Consider the following 22,948-nt stretch of genomic DNA (forward strand, 5'->3'; position numbering starts at 1 on the left):
TAATGAAATCGAAGTTTTAAAGAATAAACCGAGTTTTCTAAGTTGCATGAAACATGTGAAAATCCTAAGTGCACTTATGCATTCATCTTACATTAGTTTCCTATGATCATAAGTCTTCCAAGCATCTCGATCTTGTATCCATTTGGTCATTTGATGAATTTTCGAGTTTATGCTTGAGATTCTTAATCATTAAACCAATTAGCCACTTAACCATTGTTTGTTATCCTCAAAACTCGATTAGGAGAACCCTTGGGTTAACAGTGTTTAATTTGCAAGTTAGAAAAAAATAGAATAATAATTTTTATAAGATATTAAAAATTATTTAATATATATGAAAATAATGTACAACATATTTATTATTTTGTAAGTAAGAATTTTTTTTCTAAGGTATTTAACAAATATTTATTACATATTTTATAAGTTTGAAAAAAAAATTTGATGATGTCTAATTTGCAAGTTAGAACAAACAAATAATACTAACATTTTACAAGGTGTTTAAAACTTTTTAATATATATGATAAATAACATAAATTTGAAATAAAAAATAATATTTATTATATATTATGTAAGTTTGAAAAAAGAATAATATCTGATGATGTATTTAAAAGTTATTAACTTTAAAAATGCATTTGATAATAATAATTTTTAATCATTCACCACTCATATTCAATTATTTTTTTTTTGAGAAAAATGATTAAGAAATTATTTAATTTGGTCCACTAATAAATAGGTGAAAGAGTGAAAAAGTGAGAGAGAAAGAAAAAGGGGTGATGGGTTAGTTTTTTTTATTTAACAGTGAAGGATACTTTTCTTCTGATGACAATATCTTTTCTCTCAATTTCTATTTTTTTTTTTAGTTTAAATACGGATAACAGGGCCATGGGCTAATCAGGCCAATTACCCTCAAAACACAATTCTCCTACGCGGCTGGCTCCTTCGTTGCCTCCTTGTCCGGATGATTTCCAATAAAACCCTTATAACTAACGTCACCTCCCTCCATTTTCCAAATCCCGAAATATCAAATAATAACAAAAACCAAAACCCTAAATAATCCACCCGCCCAATGCAGAGCTGAATATCATGTCAAGGCTTTTCTCTTCCTTGCAAAGGAGGACCTTTTCTCCTTCTCAACTTCGATCAGGTCTTGTTCGATTTTCATTTGTTTCTGTCTCTCTCTCTCTCTCTATTGTAAATATTTTTTCAATTCGGAACAGCAGAATTGTTGCATAGCTGATTTTCATTTTTGAATCCAGGGGTTGGAGGCAGCTCACGAGCCTACAATGTGATCACGCCATCCGAGCAAGCCTCTGTTCTCCAGGATGATATAGCCAAGATTCGTCGTGATTTCCTTGCTGCTAAAGAGAATTTTGTCCAGATTCCTGATGCTCTCAAGGGAATTCCCAAGATGAATCCACGAGGTTTTTGTTTATTTCTTTTTCTTTTGTTTGAGATTGATTTAATTATCCTCTTGAGTTATGCTATCCGCAATCTTGGTTATTGACGGATGCTGAAATTAGGTATATATGTCAATAAGAACCTGAGGATGGACAATATACAAGTTTGTGGATTTGATTATGACTATACTTTGGCGCATTATTCGTCTAATCTACAGACCTTGATATATGATCTTGCCAAAGAGCATATGGTCAATGAGGTTAGTTTTTTTTCTACTGATTTCTATTTTACTTTATTATTTTTTTTATGGGTTGAATATCATTTCCTTTTTTCCTTTTGGTGGCTCTTGCAGCTTCGATATCCTCAATGTTGCTTGGAATTTAAATACGATCCTACCTTTCCCATAAGAGGTCTATACTATGACAAGTTAAAAGGGTGTCTTTTGAAGTTAGATTTCTTTGGGTCAATTGAACCTGACGGATGTTACTTTGGCCGTCGTAAGGTACTGGATATTATTATTTTGTTTATATGAATGTTTTATGCTTTGACAGAAAATGATCCTTGAAATGGCATATGTTTGGAAATTGGTGTTTGTTTACTATGCCTTTGAACTTGATAATGGTTATGACGACTGCCCACTGTAATCACCACATACCTGCTTTGGTTAATATCTGAATTCTTGGTACTTATGGAAAAGCAATTCAGAATTTGGTTGACAACTGTGTACAGGGTGAAACAGAGTGAACAATTTAGGAGGGTAAACTTATGACTTTACTCATGATCAACTTGGGAGATGGGATTATACACATGTTTGTGTGCAAGTGCATGTATGTGTATGCCTTGATGTTGTTTACTTATTAGTATTATTATTATTATTATTACACTTAGGTGTCATTTGGATATACTTTCTATTTTTAAAGAGAAAAAAAATTGTAATAACAATAACATAAAATGTAAGAACTTTTCGGGACATTACTCAAAAAGATAATGGGTTTTAAGTTTAAAAACAAAAGATAAATCCATACTTTTGATATAAGGGTTCTTACATTTTATATGTAATTTACTACTATTTTTTTATGTTGTTTTTGCAAATAAAAAATTAGTGAGTGTATTCAAACAAACACTTAATTATTTATATTTATTTTTATCTTTCAGCTAAATTGAATAGCTGTCTTAACAATTGCTATGGACTAAGCATTCTGTCCTTAGAATGTGAAATGGAACTAAATGATTGAAAAGTCTAAACATAGTGTTGCATATTGGGAAGCTGCACCAAGGACTTAAAAAACTAAATAGCTTAGAAATAGAGTTCCAATGTAATCATCCAATTGATGGAGCAAAGTGATACTAAGGTTAGCTTAGGACTATTGATCCCTACTTTGGATCCCTTTTAGCTAGACAATTGGTTTTGGGTGTTTTAATGGCAACGATGAGGTTTTTATGTAAAAATAAATTGTTCAAATGGCTTGGAACTTTTGTCACATTAATCAATTGGATTTTTGTGATCAATCAATTATTATGATGAAATTTTTTGTTTATATAGAAACATTTATTTCAAGATTGTATTATTTATTTATTTACTAGTAAATTGAGCTTTTTGGTATGGTTTCTTCTTGTTGAAGTGCAACCAAATTTTCCTAAAAGCTTAAGCTTGTAGGATTTGGGTTCACAATATATATCAAACTCTCCAACAACCTTCCTTATGTGTAGCTTCTTTTTCTTTACGGCTTGCACGTGAGCTTAATAAATTGAAGAAATAAAATTACGGTGATGAGGTTTGAATGCATGACCTCCCACCAAATGAGGCTTTGATACCATGTTGTTATCATGAAGTCATCTTGTGGCCACTCATCAAAACTTTTAGATTTCTGGGAAGGAGGATCTTTCACAAGATGTTTTAGTTTTCCATTTGTCTCAATATACACCCTCATGACTTTAGACCATAATAAATAATTAGGTCCCTTTTGCTTTACTGAAGTAATTTGAATGCCAACACTATCTCCAGAATTATTATCACTACTAAATGCCATACTTGCACTTAAAATAGGGACTATTTCATTTAATATGTGTAGAATGAGGTGAAAACTCTATTGAATTCGTTCTGAAAATCCAGCTGATTACAAAGGGTATCATTTGAGAAAAATGATAGCAGCTTGTCAGTTAATCTCCTTGATTCTAGTAGCTAACAAATGGGAAAAACAATCCTAATAAAGTAGGAAATAAAGGTTGGAAATATTATCATAAAAGATGGACATATTGTCCTAATCTCTCTCTTTAAACAAATAAAAACTTAATTAAAATAGGCTACGACCCATGATCTCCTCAATCATTCCCAACTTGTTGATCAAAGCTTCAAAATTGGTTCTTGGAAGGGCCTTTGTAAGAATGTCCGTAGTCTGAAGGCTTGTAGGAGTGTAAAACATTTTAACTATTCCTTATTATTATTTTTTTTTGATGAAGCGACGGTCAATTTCCACATGCTTAGTTTTGTCATGATGGACCAGGTTCTTTGCAATACTTATAGCTGCTTGATTGTTACAACATCTTCATTGACTTCTCGGTAGGAATTTTTAACTCTTCAAGCAATCTTTTCAGTCACATTCCTTCACATATACTATGTGCCATAGCCTTGAATTCAACCTTGACATTGCTTCTTTCAACTATGGACTACTTTTTACTTTGCCATGTAACGAGATTCCCCCATACATAAATGCAGTAACTAGAGGTAGATCATCTGTTAGTTATAGAACCAACCCAATTAGCATCTAAAAAAATTCATTGTTCTTGTTTGTTCCCTTTTGAAAGTACAAACCCTTGCTTGGTGTCATTTTTGTGTACCTAAGGATCTAATACACAACATCAAGATGTTCATTTGTTAGGTTATTCATAAATCGACTCACCACACTAACTGAGAAACTAATGTTAGGCCTTATATGAGAAAGATATATGAGTTTCCCTACTAGTCTTTGATACCTTCCCTTGTCAATTGGAGAGCTTCCTTATTTCATTCCCAATTTACAGGTTGAATCCATAGGAGTGTCAGTAGGCTTACATCCTAGCATTGCTATTTCCTTTAGAAGGTCCTATAGTTTTAAAAGGTGCGCTTTAGGTGCAAGGCAGCGCGATGTGGAGCTCCAGTGCCTCTCCTTACTCAAGGTGCAACTCGTTGAAGAAGGTGCTGCTTAGGCGCGGAAGGCGTATGCCTTTGGCTAGACGTGAAGCTCCAGAAAGGCACGCTTCTCTATTTGTTCTCCTTCTTCTCTTCTCTGTAGTCACAATCCACTTATAGGCCTAATCTGGGTGTTTTTTTTTATTTATTTTTTTATTTCACCAGGAATATACAATGTTTTGTTGGTGGAATAAAAACAAAAGAAAACGCCCAAATTAGGGTTGGAAGTTGATCCTGAGATCGTGAGAAGAATAAGAAGAAGCATTTTTTTTTTAACAACCTAAAATGAGCCTTAAAGAAACACAAAAGACCCAAAATTAAGGCTCAGTAGAGAGTAGAAATTGAGAAGAAGACAAAAAGAAGAACCAAGGAAGAAGAGGAGAAGAAGAAAAGAGGAAGACAAAGAGAGGTGCGTACCTGGTGGTTGGCATTGACACAGTTTTGATCCATCACTAAGTCTCTTTTGGGCATTTAAATTTGTATTTTTATATTTCTATTTATCTATTATGATAATGAAATTGTCAAAGAAAAGTTAAAACTACTTATTTATCTAATTGTTTTTACTAACCCTGAGGGGTAGCTCAGTTGGTCTGGCCTTGGGTTTGCTCCCCAATGGTCACCAGTTCGAGTCCTCTCAGGGCCACTGGAGGTTTACCTGGTCGTTAACTTCAGGGCCCCGTGGGATTAGTTGAGTTGCTAGCCCGGACATCCACAGTTATAAAAAAAAAAATCTAATTGTTTTTATTTTTTAAATTTTTATGTATTTTATATTTTTGTTTAATTAATTTATTTATCTATTATGATAATGAAATTGTGCAACACGGAAACTACTTATTTATATAATTGTTATTTTCTTATTTTTTTTATATGTATTTTTATATTGTTAATTATTTATTTATTTATTTATTTATTTATTTATTAGAATAATGAAATTGTGAAAGACGAAAACTACTTATTTATCTAATTTTTATTTTTTCTCCATTTTTGGTGTGACTTGGACTCTTTTGTGTATAGTGAAGGAAACTCTTCTTGGGTGACATGGAGCGTTTGTGGGGAAAGCTCGTAAGAAGGCTTGGCAAATGACTCCCTTGTGTGTTTTTTGGTCAGTCTGGAAGGAAAGGAATTTTTGAGCTTTTGGGAATGGGGAGCTTTCGCTTCAAAAATTGAAATATTCTTTTGTATGTAATCTTTGGTCTTGGGTTAGGGTTTCTTTAGTTTTGTGCCCTTCTTCTCTTGTAAGTTTTTTAGACTGGTTAGGCTCTAAGTAAGGGAAGTTGGTGTGTTGCTTTCCTTTCCCCTTAGGGGTGTGTCTTTGGGCTTGTTTGTATACTCCCTGTATACTTGGAGCGCACTGTTTTTGGTGCTTCCTCTTTTCGTTTAATATACTTCCATTTTATCTATAAAAAAAAATAAAAAAAATGATCTAATTTTTATTTTTTATTTATTTATTGTTTATCTATTTATTTATGATGAATTGTCTATTTATTTATGTTAGATAGTGTACAGTTTTACTTTTTTTTTATTTTCCTTATTGTATTGTGGGTCCCACTAACATGTATATATATACCCAAGTCCAATGTGTATAATTAACAGTTTTTCAATAACAAAAATTAGGGATTCTCCTTTTTCTCTCTTTTCACATGGTATCAGAGCTTAAGGAGAAAAAAAACCTAATTATTTCTGGTTTATTCGTGAATCAATTCTAGGAAACCTTTCAGTGACCGTGTTTCATTCCGGTCACCTTTCCCATCTCCTAAAGCTTTCCGATTAACCGTATCGCCGTCAGAAAACCCTCACTGCCGGCGACTTTTCTCGGCGAAGTCCTTTTCTGACATCGACCATACCATCAGGTGCGCAAGGAGGAGATTTTCAAGTTTTGTCAAAGCACTGGAGGGAGATTCTCAGCCATGCGCCGGCCACGCGCGTTTCTTCTCCGGCAGCTTGAACCTCACTCGCCGGCGCGTGGAGCACTTTCTGGCCACGCACTTCCACCTCCAGCCTCGCCTGACGCCGTCTAGCCACCCTTCATCTGTGCTTGTGCCATCCGAGCCCTAAAAGTGCATTTTTTGGGGTTTTTTTATCTCCGTCGGCCCTCTAAATAGCCTTTCTGGCGACCTCCGGTGACTTCCTCTCCACCCCGAGCCCTGCACGTGTCTTAGGAAGTGTTCTTCTACCCTTCAAGTAGTGCCACATTTGTTTTTCTTTACTATTTGGTCTCTTACAGCCGTGGATCCTCGGTTTTTCTTCTTTCAGCTGCGATCTGAAGCCGTATTAAGGCTCTCTTCAATCCAAACATATTTCATTCTACAAATAAGTAGATATGGCTACTAAAAGTTCCATTTTTTCCTCTGTCATATCTGGATCTTCTATGATTACTTCGGAGAAATTGGTTGGTAGTGAAAATTATTTGTCTTGGTCTGCCTCTGTGGAGCTTTGGTTTATGGGTCAAGGTTATGAGGATCACCTTGTTACGTAGGAGGCGGATATCCATGAGGTTGACATAGTACAATGGTGGAAGATAGATGCACAGTTATGTAGTGTGTTATGGCAATCAGTTGATCCTAAGATTCTGCTTCATCTTTGGGCCTACAAAACATGCTTTAAATTTTGGAATCAGGCGAAAGGGCTATACACGAATGATATCCAACGTCTTTATAAGGTGGCTTATTCTATTGTCAATGTCAGACAACAAGACATGGATTTATCTACTTATATTGGCCAGATTGCCTCTCTTAAGGAGGAATTCTTGACCGTGATGCCTCTTACTACTGATGTTGGGGATCAACGAACACAGATTGACAAGTTCTTCATGGTTCTTACGCTTATTGGCCTCCGTTCAGATCTTGAGACCGTCCGCGATCAGATTCTTGGCAGTTCCTCCGTTCCATCCTTGGATGATGTGTTTGCTCGCCTTCTCCGTATCTCCTCCACTCAGACTTTGCCATCTGATAACACTTCAGATTCTTCTGTGTTAATTTCTTAAACTAACTCTTGAGGAGGACGCAATGGTAACCGAGGTAGAGGCCAACGTCCTCATTGCACCTATTGCAATAAGCTTGACCACACTCGTGATCGGTGTTATCAGTTACATGGGCGGCCTCCCCGCACTGCCCACGTGGCCCAGTCATCTGATCCTCAGTTGCCTCAGCCTTCGAGTTCCTCCACATCTCAGGGTATTTCCCTCACTGACAGTGAGTATGATGACTATCTCTGCTATCAGGCCACCAAGTCAGCTTCTGTTGCTTCTGTTGCCCAGATTGGTAATGCTTCTGTTTGTCTTACCCACACATCTTCTCTTGGACCTTGGATTCTAGATTCTGGCGCTTCTGATTACATATCTGGTAATAAAGATCTTTTTTCTTCTATTACTACTACCTCTGCCTTACCTACTGTTACTTTAGCTAATGGTTCCCAAACTATGGCTAAAGGTTTTGGTTTAGCTCATCCTGTCCCTTCCTTACCTCTCCATTCTGTCCTTTATGCCCTTGAGTGTCCTTTTAATCTTATTTCCATTAGCAAAATAACTCGCACTCTTAACTGTTCTATCACTTTCTATGATAAATTTGTGAACTTGCAGGATCGGAGTACGGGGAAGACGATTGGCATAGGACGTGAGTCTCAAGGCCTCTATCACCTCACCTTGCCTTCAATTCCTGCAGTTTGCATTTCCACCGATGCTCCCCTCCTCATCCACAGTCGCCTGGGCCACCCTAGTCTATCCAAGTTCCAAAAAATGGTCCCTCGTTTTTCATCTTTGTCGTCGTTTGCATGTGAGTCCTGTCAGCTTGGGAAACATACTCGTGTCTTGTTCCCAAAGCGTTTGAATAATCGGGCAAAGTCTCCTTTTGAATTTGTCCACACTGATGTTTGGGTTCTTGTCGGACCACGTCTACTTTAGGATTTCAGTATTTTGTCACTTTCATTGATGACTATTCTCGATGTACTTGGTTATTTTTAATAAAAAATCGAGCTAAGTTATTCTCTATTTTCCAGAAATTTTATGCTGAAATCCAAACTCAGTTCAATATTTCTATTCGTGTGTTACGTAGTGACAATGTCAGGGAATATTTTTCTGCACCATTTACTTCATTTATGTCCCAACATGGGATCCTTCATCAGTTTTCTTGTGCTCATACTCCTCAACAAAATGGGGTAGCTGAACGTAAGAATCGACATCTTGTTGAGACAACTCGTACTCTCCTTCTCCATAGTAATGTTTCTTTTCGTTTTTGGGGGGATGCTGTTCTTACAGTATGTTATTTGATTAATCGTATGCCCTCATCTGTATTACACGATCAGATTCCTCATTCCCTTCTTTTCCCTAACCAACGACTTTATTTCCTTCCTCCTCGTGTTTTTGGTTGTACTTGCTTTGTTCATATTCTCACTCCTGGACAGGACAACTGCCAAAGCCACAAAATACATTTTCTTGGGATATTCCAGACTTCAAAAGGGTTATCGTTGTTATTCCTCTGAGACTCATCGCTACTTTCTCTCCGCTGATGTCACTTTCTTTGAGGACTCACCATTCTTCTTCACTGTTGAGTCTCTTACTCTTTCTGAAGTCTTACCCCTTCCCATTATCTCTCCACCTGATGCAGTGCCTTCTCACCCACTTCAGGTTTATCATCGCCGTCATCGTGTCGCTGTTCCTCCTTCTTTGGCCGAGGTACCTGCTGACTCACTTTCTATCCCTTCGGCTTCTCCTGCCCCGGCTCTACCTCCTTCTACTGACTTATCCATTACTCTTCGGAAAGGTAATCGATCTATTCGTAATCCTCATCCCATTTGCAATTTTTTGAGTTACCATCGATTATCTTCACCCTATTCTGCATTTGTTTCTGCTATATCTTCTGTTTCTCTTCCCAAGAGCACCCCTGAGGCTCTTTCCCATCCAGGCTGGCGACAGGCAATGGTAGATGAAATGACTGCTTTACACTCCAATGGCATTTGGGATCTTGTTGTTTTACCTTCTGGTAAATCTATAGTTGGTTGTCGTTGGGTCTACATAGTTAGGGTTGGCCCTGATGGTCAGGTTGATCGCCTTAAGGCTCGCTTAGTTGCTAAAGGCTATACTCAGGTTTATGGTTCTGATTATGGTGACACTTTCTCTCCTGTTGCCAATATAGCTTTTGTTCGTCTATTGCTCTCCATGGCTGCTATGCGTTCTTGGTCTCTTTATCAGTTAGATATTAAAAATGCTTTCCTTCATGGGGATCTTGTTGAGGAAGTTTATATGGAGCAACCACTTGGTTTTGTTGCTTAGGGGGAGTCTGGTTTAGTGTGCATGTTATGCCGTTCTCTATATGGCTTGAAACAATCTCCTCGAGCATGGTTTAGCCGTTTTAGTTCTGTTGTTAAGGAGTTTGGCATGTTCTGCAGTACAACAGACCATTCTGTTTTTTATCATCATAACTCTTCAGGGTAATGTATTTATCTGGTAGTTTATGTGGACGACATCATCATTACAGGCAGTGATTAGAATGGTATTTAGAAACTAAAGCAACACATTTTCACTTACTTTCAGACTAAAGACTTGGGGAAACTCAAGTATTTCTTAGGGATTGAGATAGCTCAATCCAGTTCCGGTGTGGTTTTTTCCCAAAGGAAGTATGCTTTAGACATCTTGGAAGAAACCGGTATGTTAGACTCTAAACCGGTAGACATTCCTATGGATCCAAATGTCAAACTTATAATAGGACAGGGGGAGCCTTTAGGAGATCCTGGGAGATATCGGCGACTTGTAGGTAAACTGAACTACCTCACTATTACTCGTCCAGACATTTCTTTTCCTGTAAGTGTTGTTAGTCAATTCCTACGGTCACCATGTGATAGCCATTGGGATGCTGTAATCTGCATTCTTCGATATATCAAAAGCACACCAGGCCAAGGTGTGTTGTACGAGAACAAAGGTCATACCTAGGTTGTTGGTTACACAGATGCAGATTGGGCTGACTTACCTACAGATAGACGTTTCACTTCCGAGTATTGTGTTTTTATTGGAGGTAACCTAATATCCTGGAAGAGTAAGAAACAAGATGTAGTGGCCAGATCTAGTGCTGAAGCTGAGTATCGAGCTATGGCTTTGGCAACATGTGAACTCATATGACTGAAACATCTTCTTTGGGAGTTGAGATTTGGAAAGGATGAACAGATGAAGGTCATCTGTGACAACTAAGCCGCTTTGTATATTGCATCCAATCCAGTCTTCTATGAAAGGACCAAACACATTGAAGTTGACTGTTACTTCATTTGAGAGAAGATCGCATCAGGATGTGTGACGACTAATTTTGTCAATTCAAATCATCAACTAGCAGATATTTTTACTAAATCTCTTAGAGGTCCTAGAATTAAATACATTTGTAACAAGCTTGGTGCATATAACATATATGCTCCAGCTTGAGGGGGAGTGTTAAATAGTGTACGGTTTTACTTTTCCTTTTCTTTCCTTATTGTATTGTGGATCCCACTAACATGTATATATATACCCAAGTCCAATGTGTATGATTAACAGTTTTTCAATAACAAAAATTAGGGATTCTCCCTTTTCTCTCTTTTCATCCAACCCCCTGCTATGCATCGATGCTCACCTTAATGTATTTTTCAGGAGTGACTTTTAGGGAGTTGATCTATCATTTCTAAGATTGAAAGATATTCTACTGAAATATCTGTTTGCGTGAATATTAAGACCAACAATTTTTGTTTTTAATTTTTGGTGTCAAGTTTTGAACGATTTATTTGGAACTCTTCTTTACTTAGTCTACATTTTTGTCTCTATGGGAGCATCATAGCTTCTATTTACAACCATTAAAAATCCCTAACATAATTCTATATAGACATTCAATTGAGGGTGCAACATGTGCAACACCAAGTACCAGTCTTCAAGTGCAATTGTACCGTAATTACCAAGCATGGAGTTCTTTTTCGATAGAAACGGGTTTTCTTTTCTTCCTTTTTTTTCTTCTTCAGGAGGATTTGGAATGGTAAGCATGTGTATTGTAGAACTCTAGACATACATCCTAACTTCATTCATCCCATAATTCAAGGGGTAATTAGCTCTTGAATCTATGTTCTTAGATCTTCTTTTGGTGATAATAAAAATGGTTGCTTGTGAGTATCTCCTTTTGCATTTTATTTTATTTTTATTTATATATATTTCAAACATCACTTGTTTTTTTCAGACATTTAGTTTGATTTGATCAACTAAAACTGTGCTGTAAACAAATATTATAGACTAATGGGAGTGACATAGCACCATTCTATATGTCTAGTTTCTTTTTTATTTATAACCAATACAAAAGATTGATTTGTTGTGAGCTATATTGTGATTGGATAATTTAATTGATCAGGATTCATGAAAATGCATACTAGTTTTATTGTAGATATAACTATTTTAATGGTTATTTTATATCTACAAATCAGCTTAGCAGGAAGGAAATAGAAGAGATATATGGTACACGACATATTGGTCGTGACCAATTATGGGGGCTTGTTGGGTTGATGGATTTCTTTTGCTTCAGTGAGGTTAGTTTCACCATCAATGCTTTGATATCTATTAGCCTAGGCAATTCCGTATTTGATCTTTATTTCTATCTTATTTTTAGCATTTAGTTTCATATTGGATCTGATATTGAATTTATTTGACTATTTTTCTTTTATTCTTTGACTCTGTTACACATTTCTAAATGATCTTTTTATAAAAGGCACTCTTAGGCTTGCAATTCAAGTGTAGAAAAGTCAATAGTCTTAGCCCTCTTTTTAATTTTATAAGGTAGCATCTAGAAACTTCATATTAGTCAATGATGAACCTTGCCTTTGGTGTTGACAAATCTTAAGTATTAGGCCTAGGCCCTAGTAATGTGCTAAACAATCATGTGTTGTATATTAAAATCCTAGTTGGTCAATTGTCATCTTTACTATGTGCAAAAGTACCTCTAGGATTAAATCACTTTAATTAACATGTTTTACTATTGGAAGCTTTGATGCCATGTCTTAGTGCTATAACATAAAGATAAAGGATCTAATAAAAAAACATAAAGATAAAGGAAATCTACAAATAAAGACACATGGGTCTTAACGGTTCTGCCACCTATGCCTACATATATGGATATGAGAGAGCTAATCCACTATACCATATATAAAGAAAAGAAAATAAAGATACAAACCCGAGGGTTCAAAATGTCACTGATTAAGAGAAAAAACTAGCGTTCACCGAATTCTTATTAAAAACAAAACAAAAGTACAAACTATAATTTATACATAGCAGGACGTGAAATAGACCTTAATTCTAGGAATAATAAAATCATATCTCCTAATAAAAAAAGTTAAAATCAAAACAGTCAAATAACAACCAAATAGTAATTATTTGGCTACTGATTTAAAACATAATCTGTCCATAATTAGAATGATTTGATTTTATTCAAATTATCTTCCAACACTCCCCCTCAAGTTACGTTGTACAAATTGAACATACCCAGCTTGTCTATTAGCTACTCGATGATCTTCTTGATATGCTTTGGTGAGTACATCTGCTACTTGTTTATTTATTGATACATAAACCATGCAAATTGTACCGTCTTCAACCTTCTCTTTTATAAAGTGTCTATTATCTTCTACATGTTTAGTTCGGTCATGATGACCTGGGTTGTGTGATATGTTGATGGCCGCCTTATTATCACAATACATCTTCATTGACATCTCCTCCTTCACACCAATTTCTCTTAGAAGTTGTTTAAGCCATAATAGTTCACACATACCATGAGCAATAGCACGAAATTGCGCCTCTGTGCTACTTCTAGCTACAACCGTTTGCTTCTTGCTCCCCCACACAAAGGTGTAATAGCTTGAAGTTGATCTTCGGTGATCTATGGAGCTTGTCCAATCAGCGTCCGTGAACCCTTCAATGCTTCTTGTTTCATTTTTCCTGAAGTATAATCCTTTCCCAGGAGATTCTTTAAGATACTTCATAATTTTATACACGGCTTCCATATGCTCTTCGCAAGGAGCATGCATGTATTGACTCACAACGCTTACTGCAAAAGCGATGTCTGGCCTAGTGTGGGAAAGATAAATTAGCTTTCCTACTAGGCGTTGATATCTTCCGGTGTCAACAGGTGTGCCTTCTTTTTGTTCTCCAATCTTCTTTAGTGGATCCATTGGAGTGTCCATAGGTTTACATCCTAGCATTCCGGTTTCTTTCAAAAGATCTAGAATATATTTTCTTTGGGAAACTGATATTCCACTTTTGTTCCTTGCCACTTCCATCCCTAGAAAGTAACGTAAAGGTCCTAGATCTTTAGTTTCAAACTCAGCAACCAACTTCTCTTTTAATCGTTCCATCTCCATTGGATCATTCCCAGTCACTATAATGTCATCCACATAGGCAATGAGAATAGTGACCGTACCATCATTGTGACGATAAAACAAGGTATTATCAGATTGGGCCTGTGTATACCCATGCATCATGATGGTCTTGGTAAATCTCTCGAACCATGCAGGGGGCGATTGTTTCAACCCATAGAGAGATTTTCTAAGCTTCTAGACTTTCCCTTCCTTCCTTCCATGATTGAATCCATGAGGCAATTCCATGTACACTTCTTCTTCTAGGTCTCCATTCAGAAAAACATTTTTAATGTCTAGTTGTTCAAGTTGCCAATCCGGATTTGCAGCAAGGAATAAAGAACTCTTACTGTATTAAGTTTAGCAGCTGGGGCAAACGCTTCTTGATAATCAATACCATTAGTTTGAGTGAATCCCTTAGCTACTAGCCTTGCCTTGTACCTTTCAATAGACCCATCTGACTTATATTTTACAACAAACACCCATTTGCATCCAACAGGCATCTTTCCATTGGGCTTGTCCGCGAAATCCCAGGTTCCGTTTTTTTCCAAAGCTTTCATTTCCTCCATTACAACTTCTCTCCATTAAGGATCTTGTAGAGCCTCATGAATATGTTTCAGAACTTCTTCTCCTGAAAGTCTGGAAATAAACACCTGAAATCGAGGTGAGAGATGACTATATGAAAAAAAATTGGATATTGGGTGTTGAGTACATGATTGAACTTCTTTTCTCATGGCTATGGGCAAATTAAGGTCACTTACCTCAGGAATGACAATTGGTTTTGATTCTTGATAGCACTGTTGGTCCATTTTGGTCTCTACTATTCTCAGCTTACTCCTCATTGAATAGACACGAAGTTCTGGTTGCTGCAGTGAATCTGCCCTTGGCCTTGAATCTATTTTTGTTGTTGACACCTCAGGTTCAGTTGGGTTAGTTTGTTCTGGTTTGTCAATTTCAAACACTAGCTGGTTAAGGAGGTGTTCTGGCTGTTCAGGTGGGTGAGAAGGCTGGTTTAATAGCTGTTCTGGTGACACAGTTGGGTTAGGCAGCAAGTTTGGTGGTTGTTCTGGCAAAGAAGGCTGGTTTAATAGCTGTTCTGGTGAGACAGCTGGGTTAGGCAACAAGTTTGGTGGTTGTTATGGCAGTGGGCTCAACAATGATAATTCCCAAAAATTCTCTTTACCTACATTATTCTCCCCCTGAAGTGAATATTGGGAGAGATATAGTTGGTTCTCAAAAAACGTAACATCCATAGTGACAAAGTATTTTTCGTTTTTCAAGAGAGTAACAATGATATCCCTTTTGTGTGGCTGAGTAACCAAGGAAGACATAGGCTAGTGCTTTAGGATCCAGTTTGGTTCGATTTTGATCAGAGTTTGTTAATGGACAGAGTTTGTGGATAGAATTGGAGGAAGTTTTTTTAATAGTGTTTGGTAATTGAGAACTCGGGTAGGCATGCGATTTATAAGGTAACAGGCTGTAAGAATGGAATCCCCCCAAAATTGTTTTGGTATGTTTGTCGTAAACATAATGGATCGGGCTACTTCCAATTAATGTCTATTCTTTCGCTTAGCCACTCCATTTTGTTGAGGTGTACTTACATATGAACTTTGATGCATAATCCCTTTTTCTAACAAATGATTCCCAAAATGTTGTTAAAATGCTCATCCCTACTATCCATTCATAAGACTTGGATTTTAGCATTAAACTGGTTTTGAATCATTTGAAAAAAAATTTTGAATGTTGGTTTTGCCTCATTTTTTTTTTCTTTCAAGAGATATAGCTGTGTAGTGCATGTGTGATCATCAATAAATGTGATAAACTGAGAGTGTTTGTAGAGTTTTACAGGAGCGGAATTATCAATCAAAGCACTAACACTTCCTTATAGTTCTATTACCCAAAAAAAACATGTCAAAGAGAATCTCAAACTATAGACCTATTAGTTTGATCACTAGTCTTTACAAGATAATAGCCAAAGTGTTAGCAGGGCGTCTAAAAGGGGCACTTCACGAAACCATCCATTCTACTCAAGGAGCTTTTGTTCAAGGGAGACAAATTTTGAATGCAGTTCTCATAGCCAATGAGATAGTGGATGAGAAAAGAAGATCAGGGGAGGAAGGAGTTGTTTTCAAAATTGACTTTGAAAAGGCCTATGACCATGTGAGTTGGGATTTTTTGGATCATGTGTTGGAGATGAAGGGGTTTAGTCCTAGATGGAGGAAATGGATGAGAGGTTGTTTGTCCTCGGTTTCTTTTGCAGTCCTAGTGAACGGTAATGCGAAAGGGTGGGTTAAGGCATCTAGAGGTTTAAGACAAGGCGACCCTTTATCCCCTTTTTTGTTCACTATAGTGGCAGATGTATTGAGTAGGATGTTATTAAGAGCTGAGGAGAGAAACGTCTTGGAGGGTTTTAGGGTGGGTAGGAACAGAACAAGGGTATCCCATTTACAATTTGTAGATGATACCATTTTCTTTTCTAGTACTCGAGAAGAGGATATGATGACCCTTAAGAATGTTTTGCTAGTGTTTGGGCATATTTCTGGGTTGAAAGTTAATCTTGACAAAAGCAATATCTATGACATTAATCTTGAACAGAATCATCTTTCTAGGTTGGCCGAGATGCTTGACTGCAAGGCTTCTGGGTGGCCTATACTTTACCTGGGTCTTCCTCTAAGAGGGAATCCTAAGGCCTGTGGTTTTTAGGATCCTGTGATTGAGAGGATATCAAGGAGATTAGATGGGTGGCAAAAGACGTATTTATCTTTTGGAGGCAGGATAACCCTCATTCAATCTTGTCTCACCCTTGTGCCATGTTACTTTCCTCTTTGTTTAAGATTCCTGCCTCAGTGGCAGCAAAAATTGAGAGATTGCAAAGAGATTTTTTATGGTCAGGCGTAGAGGAAGGCAAAAGAGATCATTTGGTTAGTTGGGACGTAGTGTGTAAGCCGAAGTCGAAAGGGGGATTGGGATTTGGAAAGATTTCTGTAAGGAATGTCGCTCTCTTAGGGAAGTGGTTGTGGAGATATCCTAGGGAGGGTTCAGCTCTGTGGTATCAGGTTATTTTAAGCATCGTTGGAGTGTGATCACACTTCAATGGCTGGGATGTCAACAACATAGTTAGATGGTCACATTGTTGTCCTTAGAAGACCATTGCACAAGTCTTCCAAGAGTTTTCCAAGTTTACTCGGTTTGTGGTAGGTGACGGGGATAGAATTCGGTTCTGGGAAGACTTGTGGTGGGGGGACCAACCTTTGGGGGTCCAATATCCAAGAATACTTAGTGTAGTCACGGATAAAAATACTCCTATTTCTTCAATCCTTGGATCTACCCGCCCATTCTCTTGGAATTTCAACTTTCGTCGAAATCTTTCTGATTTTGAGATAGAAGATTTAGAAGGCCTTATGCAGTCTCTTGATCGTCTACACATATCACCTTCGGTTCCAGATATGAGATTCTGGTCTTTATCTCCTTCAGGATTTTTCACAATCAAATCTTTCTTTCTTGCCTTATCTCAATATTCTGATTCGCCTCCAGTTTTCCCTACTAAGTTCGTCTGAAATTCTCAAGTCCCCTTCAAAGTCAAGTCCTTTGTCTGGTTGGTGGCTCATAAGAAGGTTAATACTAATGACTTGCTACAATTGAGAAGACCCCACAAAGCACTTAATCCCGACATTTGTAAGTTATGCATGAAGCATGGAGAAACAGTAGATCACCTTTTTCTCCATTACTTTTTGACGATGGGGTTGTGGCACAAATTATTTCAATTAGCAAAGACGGATTGGGTCCCCCCAAGGAGCATTTCTGATATGTTATCTACTAATTTTAATGGTTTTGGATTTTCTAAGAGAGGGATTGTTTTATGGCAAGATGCGTGCATCGCTTTAATATGTGTGGTGTGGCGGGAAAGAAATGTAAGGATTTTTTAGGATAAAGCAAGGAATTCAGAGTATCTTTGGGATTCTATTCGTTTTCTAGCTTCTCTTTGGGCTTTTTGTTCTAAGGTTTTTAAGGGGATACCTCTTAACGTGTTACAACTTGATTGGTTAGCGGTGTGTAATCCCAATGGGTTGGTCTAACTAGAGTGTTTGCTTGTTTTTTCTTTGTATTTTCTTATATTTGATTACTTGTAGTCTTGTTTTTCTTTGGTGGGAGGATTCCTCATCCTTCTCTTGTACTTCCGTTTTATCAATATATTCCTTTGTTGTTTCTTATAAAAAAAATAAAATAAATAAATAAATAAATGTGATAAACCACCTTTTCTTAGTTAGACTTTGTAGACGTGAGGGATCTTGTATGTCGCTATGTATCATTGCAAAAGGTTTGGATGCTTTTTAGGGTTGAAAGGATAATTAGAGCGTTGATGTTTGGCAAATTGACAAATTGACAAATATCACACTGAACGATATCTTTATTATTGAAAAGAGAAGGAAACAAATGTTACAAATATTGAAAATTAGGATGACCTAACCTAAAGTGCCACAACATTATTCCTTGTTGCTTAGTCTTAGAGGAAGAGTCACAACTAGCTGTTAGAGCTTGTCCGTCCTTGGTATTGACTTCCTTGAAGTAGTAGAGCCCTCCATATTCCTCAGCACCGCCAATCCTCTTCCCAGAAGTCATATCCTGAAATTCGCAATGATTAAGCAAGAAATAGGCAGCACAACTCAACTCTTTGGTAAGTTTGCTAATAGATAGCAAGTTACATGATAGTTTTGGGACATGAAGAACATTGAAAAGGGTTATATGAGGCCCTAAAATTGTAGTACCAGTCCTTGCAACAGTAGCAAGGGGTCCATTTGCAATTTTGACTTTCATGTGCCCAGAACCTGGAGTATAAGTAGAAAAAAAACTTGTACAACCTGTCATATGGTCTGTTGCCCCTGAATCTATAATCCAAGAGTTGAATTTTTCTGTTGTTCCACTCAAAGCAGTCCGAAATGTACCTTTCTGGGCTAGGAATGATGAGTTAATTAGGTTCTGGGATGTATTAGTGCCTGCTTGTGTTGGTACCGAGGCTGAGGATGGTGTTAACAATTTGTAGAGCTACTCTAACTGCTCTTTGTTTAAGGAAATATTGATAGGATTCTCTCCTAGCTGCTGTTCAGTATCTGAGGTGGTTTGATATCCCTTGGGCTCCCTCCTAGTGCCTCTGTTATCTCTGAAATTCAGTGGCTTGCCATTCAACTTCCAGCAGTTTTCACGACTGTGATTGGATCTCTGACAGTGATCACACCAAAGGTTGCCGTTTCTTCTGTTGTTGCATGTATCTCCACAGGGAATGTCATTTTTACGGGCTGCCAGGGCTGAGTTATCAATAGTAGTATTGCTAGCAATAATAGGACTTGTTGCCCCACCAAGCATCACACGTTTGCGTGTCTCCTCTCTACTCACCTCTGTGAAGATTTCTTCAATAACTGGAAGTGGCTTTATTCCAAGAACTCGACCACAAACCTCATCCAGTTCCTTGTTGAGCCCCGCTAAGAAGTCATAGATCCTTTTCTTATTAATCTGAGCTCTGTATCTTTCACAATCTGCTGTGCAGCTCCAATTGCAGTCATCAGCTAAGTCCAACTTTGCCATATTTTGTTGAGTGATGTGAAGTACATAGACACATCTGAATCTCCTTGATTTAAATTTCTGGCCATATTCCGTAACTAAAAAACCTGAGCTGAATTTTCTAAGTCAAAATATGCAAGATTTTGAGAGCCCCAGATTTTTTTTTTTTTTTAGCAGTAGGATAACAAAGATAATTTCTTTGTACTTCATTAGTCATGGAGTTTACCAACCAAGACATCACAATCGAGTTGTTGACATCCCATATGGGGTAAGTTGGGTTTGTTTTTGCTGGTTCAATAATTAGGAAGTTAAGATACTTTCCAACGATATTCACCTTGACTCAAATTTTTAATTAGTATTCTATTTCTTTGTGACATGTGTTGTACCCTTGCACATGACTCAGTGATGTCATTGTCAAGGAGATCTCTCAATATATTTCACCTTGGAACTTCTAAAACACATTTGCTAGAAATTTAAGTTTTAAGTAAAAGAATATCAAAGAGGCATTTATTGTCTTAAATCCTAGGTTTACAATGTTCGATCTTTTGAATCCTTTGCACCACGGTTCTGTTGTGCTCTATCATTACTCATTGTTCACGTTCCAGTAGATCTCGATTGGTTCAAATCGTTTACACACTTTACCGTTTCCAACCTTGAAGATCTATTAAGTGTGTAGGACAAACTACAATTTTAATAGGATACCAAAGTACATGTTTCATGTATCATATGCCAATGAGAGAACAAAAGACTCTGCTTTCAACCAAAATTACTATTGTGATCCTCTTATGCATTCCAACTCTTCTATACCATCTTTACAATCAAATTCCAATTTTTTTCTTTTTTGAATCTTTAGCCTTGGATATTCTCCATAACTCTTTGAGAAATCTTCACCGAAACTTTGATACCATTTTGTTTTGCCAACGAAAGGTCTTATGCCAAGTCCTAGTGTAGCAACATAAAGATAAAGGAAATCTAATGTTAACCAAACCAAGCACACATATGACCAAAAAAATAAAAAAATTAAAAAAACACGAGATTTTTAATGTGGTTCGACGATCAATATGATCCCTACATCCATGGAGTGCACCAACACTCAAGAATCCACTAATCAAAAGAGAAGAAGGGTTACAATAGTGAAGCTCTCGAAACTCCTCTCAGTTGTGGCCGTATGCACACCAAAAGGCAAAAGTAATGAAGATGCAATTTGCTGTAATTAATAATGAAACTAGTGTGGTTGTTTATGTGGCCATGTATGATACAATAATGGCACAAATGGCATTATAGCTTGTAATATGGGGATACTTCAATTTCAACCAAGGTACCTGTGTCGACACGAAACGACATGGATGTGGGTGTGAGATCCTTGTCCAACACGCTTGGATTGCATCGGATACAACCTTATCTCCTTTTTTTTTTTCTTTTTTCTTATAAGCAAAATTTTTTATTTTTAAAAATAATGCAATATAAGTTATTTGCCTCCTATCTCTTTCTTAATTGCTTTTTAAATTATAATAGATAATAACAATTATCTATTGTCTCATCAAAAGAAATTGTAATAGATAATAACAGTTATCTGTTTTCTTTTTAAAAAATATTTTAAATTCAAACTAATTTTATCAACTTAAAATAACAAGATCTAAAAATACATTTATGTAGAAATTATTGTTAAGTTGAACTATATCAATCTTAAAATAATAGAACTTAATTTATATAAACCTTTTTCAATTTAAATAAGTAAAAATATATATTTTGAATGTTTTCAAGAGGTTCATTGAAAATCAACTATGTATTTTCTTAAAAGTTCTCAACATTTATGGTAAATAATAAATATGTTTCCATTTACTTTTGCAAAACTTCTCTCAACATCTTATTAAAATAAAAGATCTATTGTAAATATGTTTCATATTTACAAGTAAAGAAAAATTTCAATAATGTAAACATCCAATTAAAATAAAAACATATGATAATTAATAACATATAAAATAAATATAAATCAAAATTAATATATTAAAAATATAAAGATAAATAAAAATTTTTCAATAATATTTAAACATTTCATTAAAATAAAAAAAAACATATAATAATTAATGTTGTATTCAAGTACCTGCACCCATAATTGAGATCATTTTCAGCTGAATCCTTGTGTCCTAAGATTTTGGGATGAAACGGTTTTGACACGTAGACACATACGATACTCGTTCCTGAACCCATATAACATACATTATAGTACAGGAACAAAGTTTTTTATGTGGCATTAAATGTGTTTGTGAGCATGTTTGAGATAGTAGTAGCAGGAAATAGATCAAGTTATTGTAATCACAGCTGGGATGAAGCATGAGTATAACCCTTACAAAGACCAGGTTGACAGGATGAATTCATTTCTCAGTAGTCCTTGTATCTCTTTGTTTCAGAAGTATTCTCAATAACCTGAATCTTGCAATAGCTGTCACTCTGGGTAAATAGTACTGAAATAAACTGAAAGTTGCTGGTATCCATATTTAAGAGCACTTTTAACACATACATTAGATGTCACATACTGTCTAATTACCCTAGATTAGTAGATTAGGATCCTCCATGAACTATTTCAGTTTTGTTAATTGATCATGATCTGTTTTTTTAATTTATTTTTTCTTGCCCCTGAATACTTGATTTTGTGTTCGCTTTGTAGGCATGCCTTATTGCAGATATGGTGCAACATTTTGTTGATGCTAAGCTGGAATTTGATCCTTCCTACATCTATCAAGATGTAAACCATGCAATTCAGCATGCTCACCAAAGTGGCTTGGTTCATAGAGGAATTCTTTCTGATCCGGACAGATACCTAGTTAAAAATGTCAGTTGAATTGGATACCCTAATCCCTATATATTTTGGTTTTTCTGTTGGATTGGTCATGCATTGTGATTAATAGTTGTTTTCAAAATTGAGGCAAAAGCTCTTATGGAATATTTTAGTATTGTCAAGTTGAATTTTGTATTCTGTACTTGAGAGTTCAGACTCATTCTTATATGGGTGAAAATTCCAGGGACAGCTGCTGCGCTTTCTCAAGATGCTTAGAGAGAAAGGGAAAAACCTTTTCTTGTTGACTAATTCACCATATAATTTTGTGGATGGAGGGATGCGTTTTATGTTGGAGGTGATTCTCGAATTGTAGAAGACTCTTTCTCTCTTTATCACATAGAGATCCCATCATCATCCTTCTTGAAACCTTTACGAATGAGAAATATTTTAAACATCCAAGATCTTTTCTATTCTGGTGAATCTGCTGAATAATGATAATCTATTCATTTTGGTTTGGTCTTCTTGATCATCTTTTAAATATTATAAATTCTAAAATTTTTGGTGGTTATGAATTATTTATTTAGACATTTTGCCACAACATTTTTTGAGTTTGCCTCTTATTGTTCTTGATTACACCAAGTGCGGATAATTTTTCTTCTTGAGGAAAGTATCAATCTGGGTTTTAGAAATTTCAGTTACATATAAAGAAA

The 22,948-nt window shown here is 36.3% G+C and overlaps 1 protein-coding gene across 2 annotated transcripts in view; it reads left to right on the forward strand.

Moving 5' to 3' along the window:
- The first annotated feature begins 924 nt into the window (after positions 1–924).
- LOC117925318 (5'-nucleotidase domain-containing protein DDB_G0275467) overlaps positions 925–22,948 on the forward strand; it is a 44,012-nt gene continuing 21,988 nt past the window's right edge. Inside the window, exons 1-7 of one of the 2 annotated variants that reach the window (XM_034844315.1) lie at positions 927–1,141; positions 1,254–1,418; positions 1,518–1,654; positions 1,748–1,897; positions 11,987–12,088; positions 22,128–22,292; positions 22,483–22,593. In XM_034844315.1, the coding sequence (XP_034700206.1) occupies positions 1,081–1,141; positions 1,254–1,418; positions 1,518–1,654; positions 1,748–1,897; positions 11,987–12,088; positions 22,128–22,292; positions 22,483–22,593 (891 nt within the window). In that variant the 5' untranslated portion in view covers positions 927–1,080. Of the gene's footprint in view, positions 1,142–1,253; positions 1,419–1,517; positions 1,898–11,986; positions 12,089–22,127; positions 22,293–22,482; positions 22,594–22,948 lie in introns of both variants that reach the window. The other variant, XM_034844314.1, reaches the window with a different exon arrangement.

Source organism: Vitis riparia, chromosome 11, assembly GCF_004353265.1.
Source record: "Vitis riparia cultivar Riparia Gloire de Montpellier isolate 1030 chromosome 11, EGFV_Vit.rip_1.0, whole genome shotgun sequence".
Lineage (NCBI taxonomy): Eukaryota > Viridiplantae > Streptophyta > Magnoliopsida > Vitales > Vitaceae > Vitis > Vitis riparia.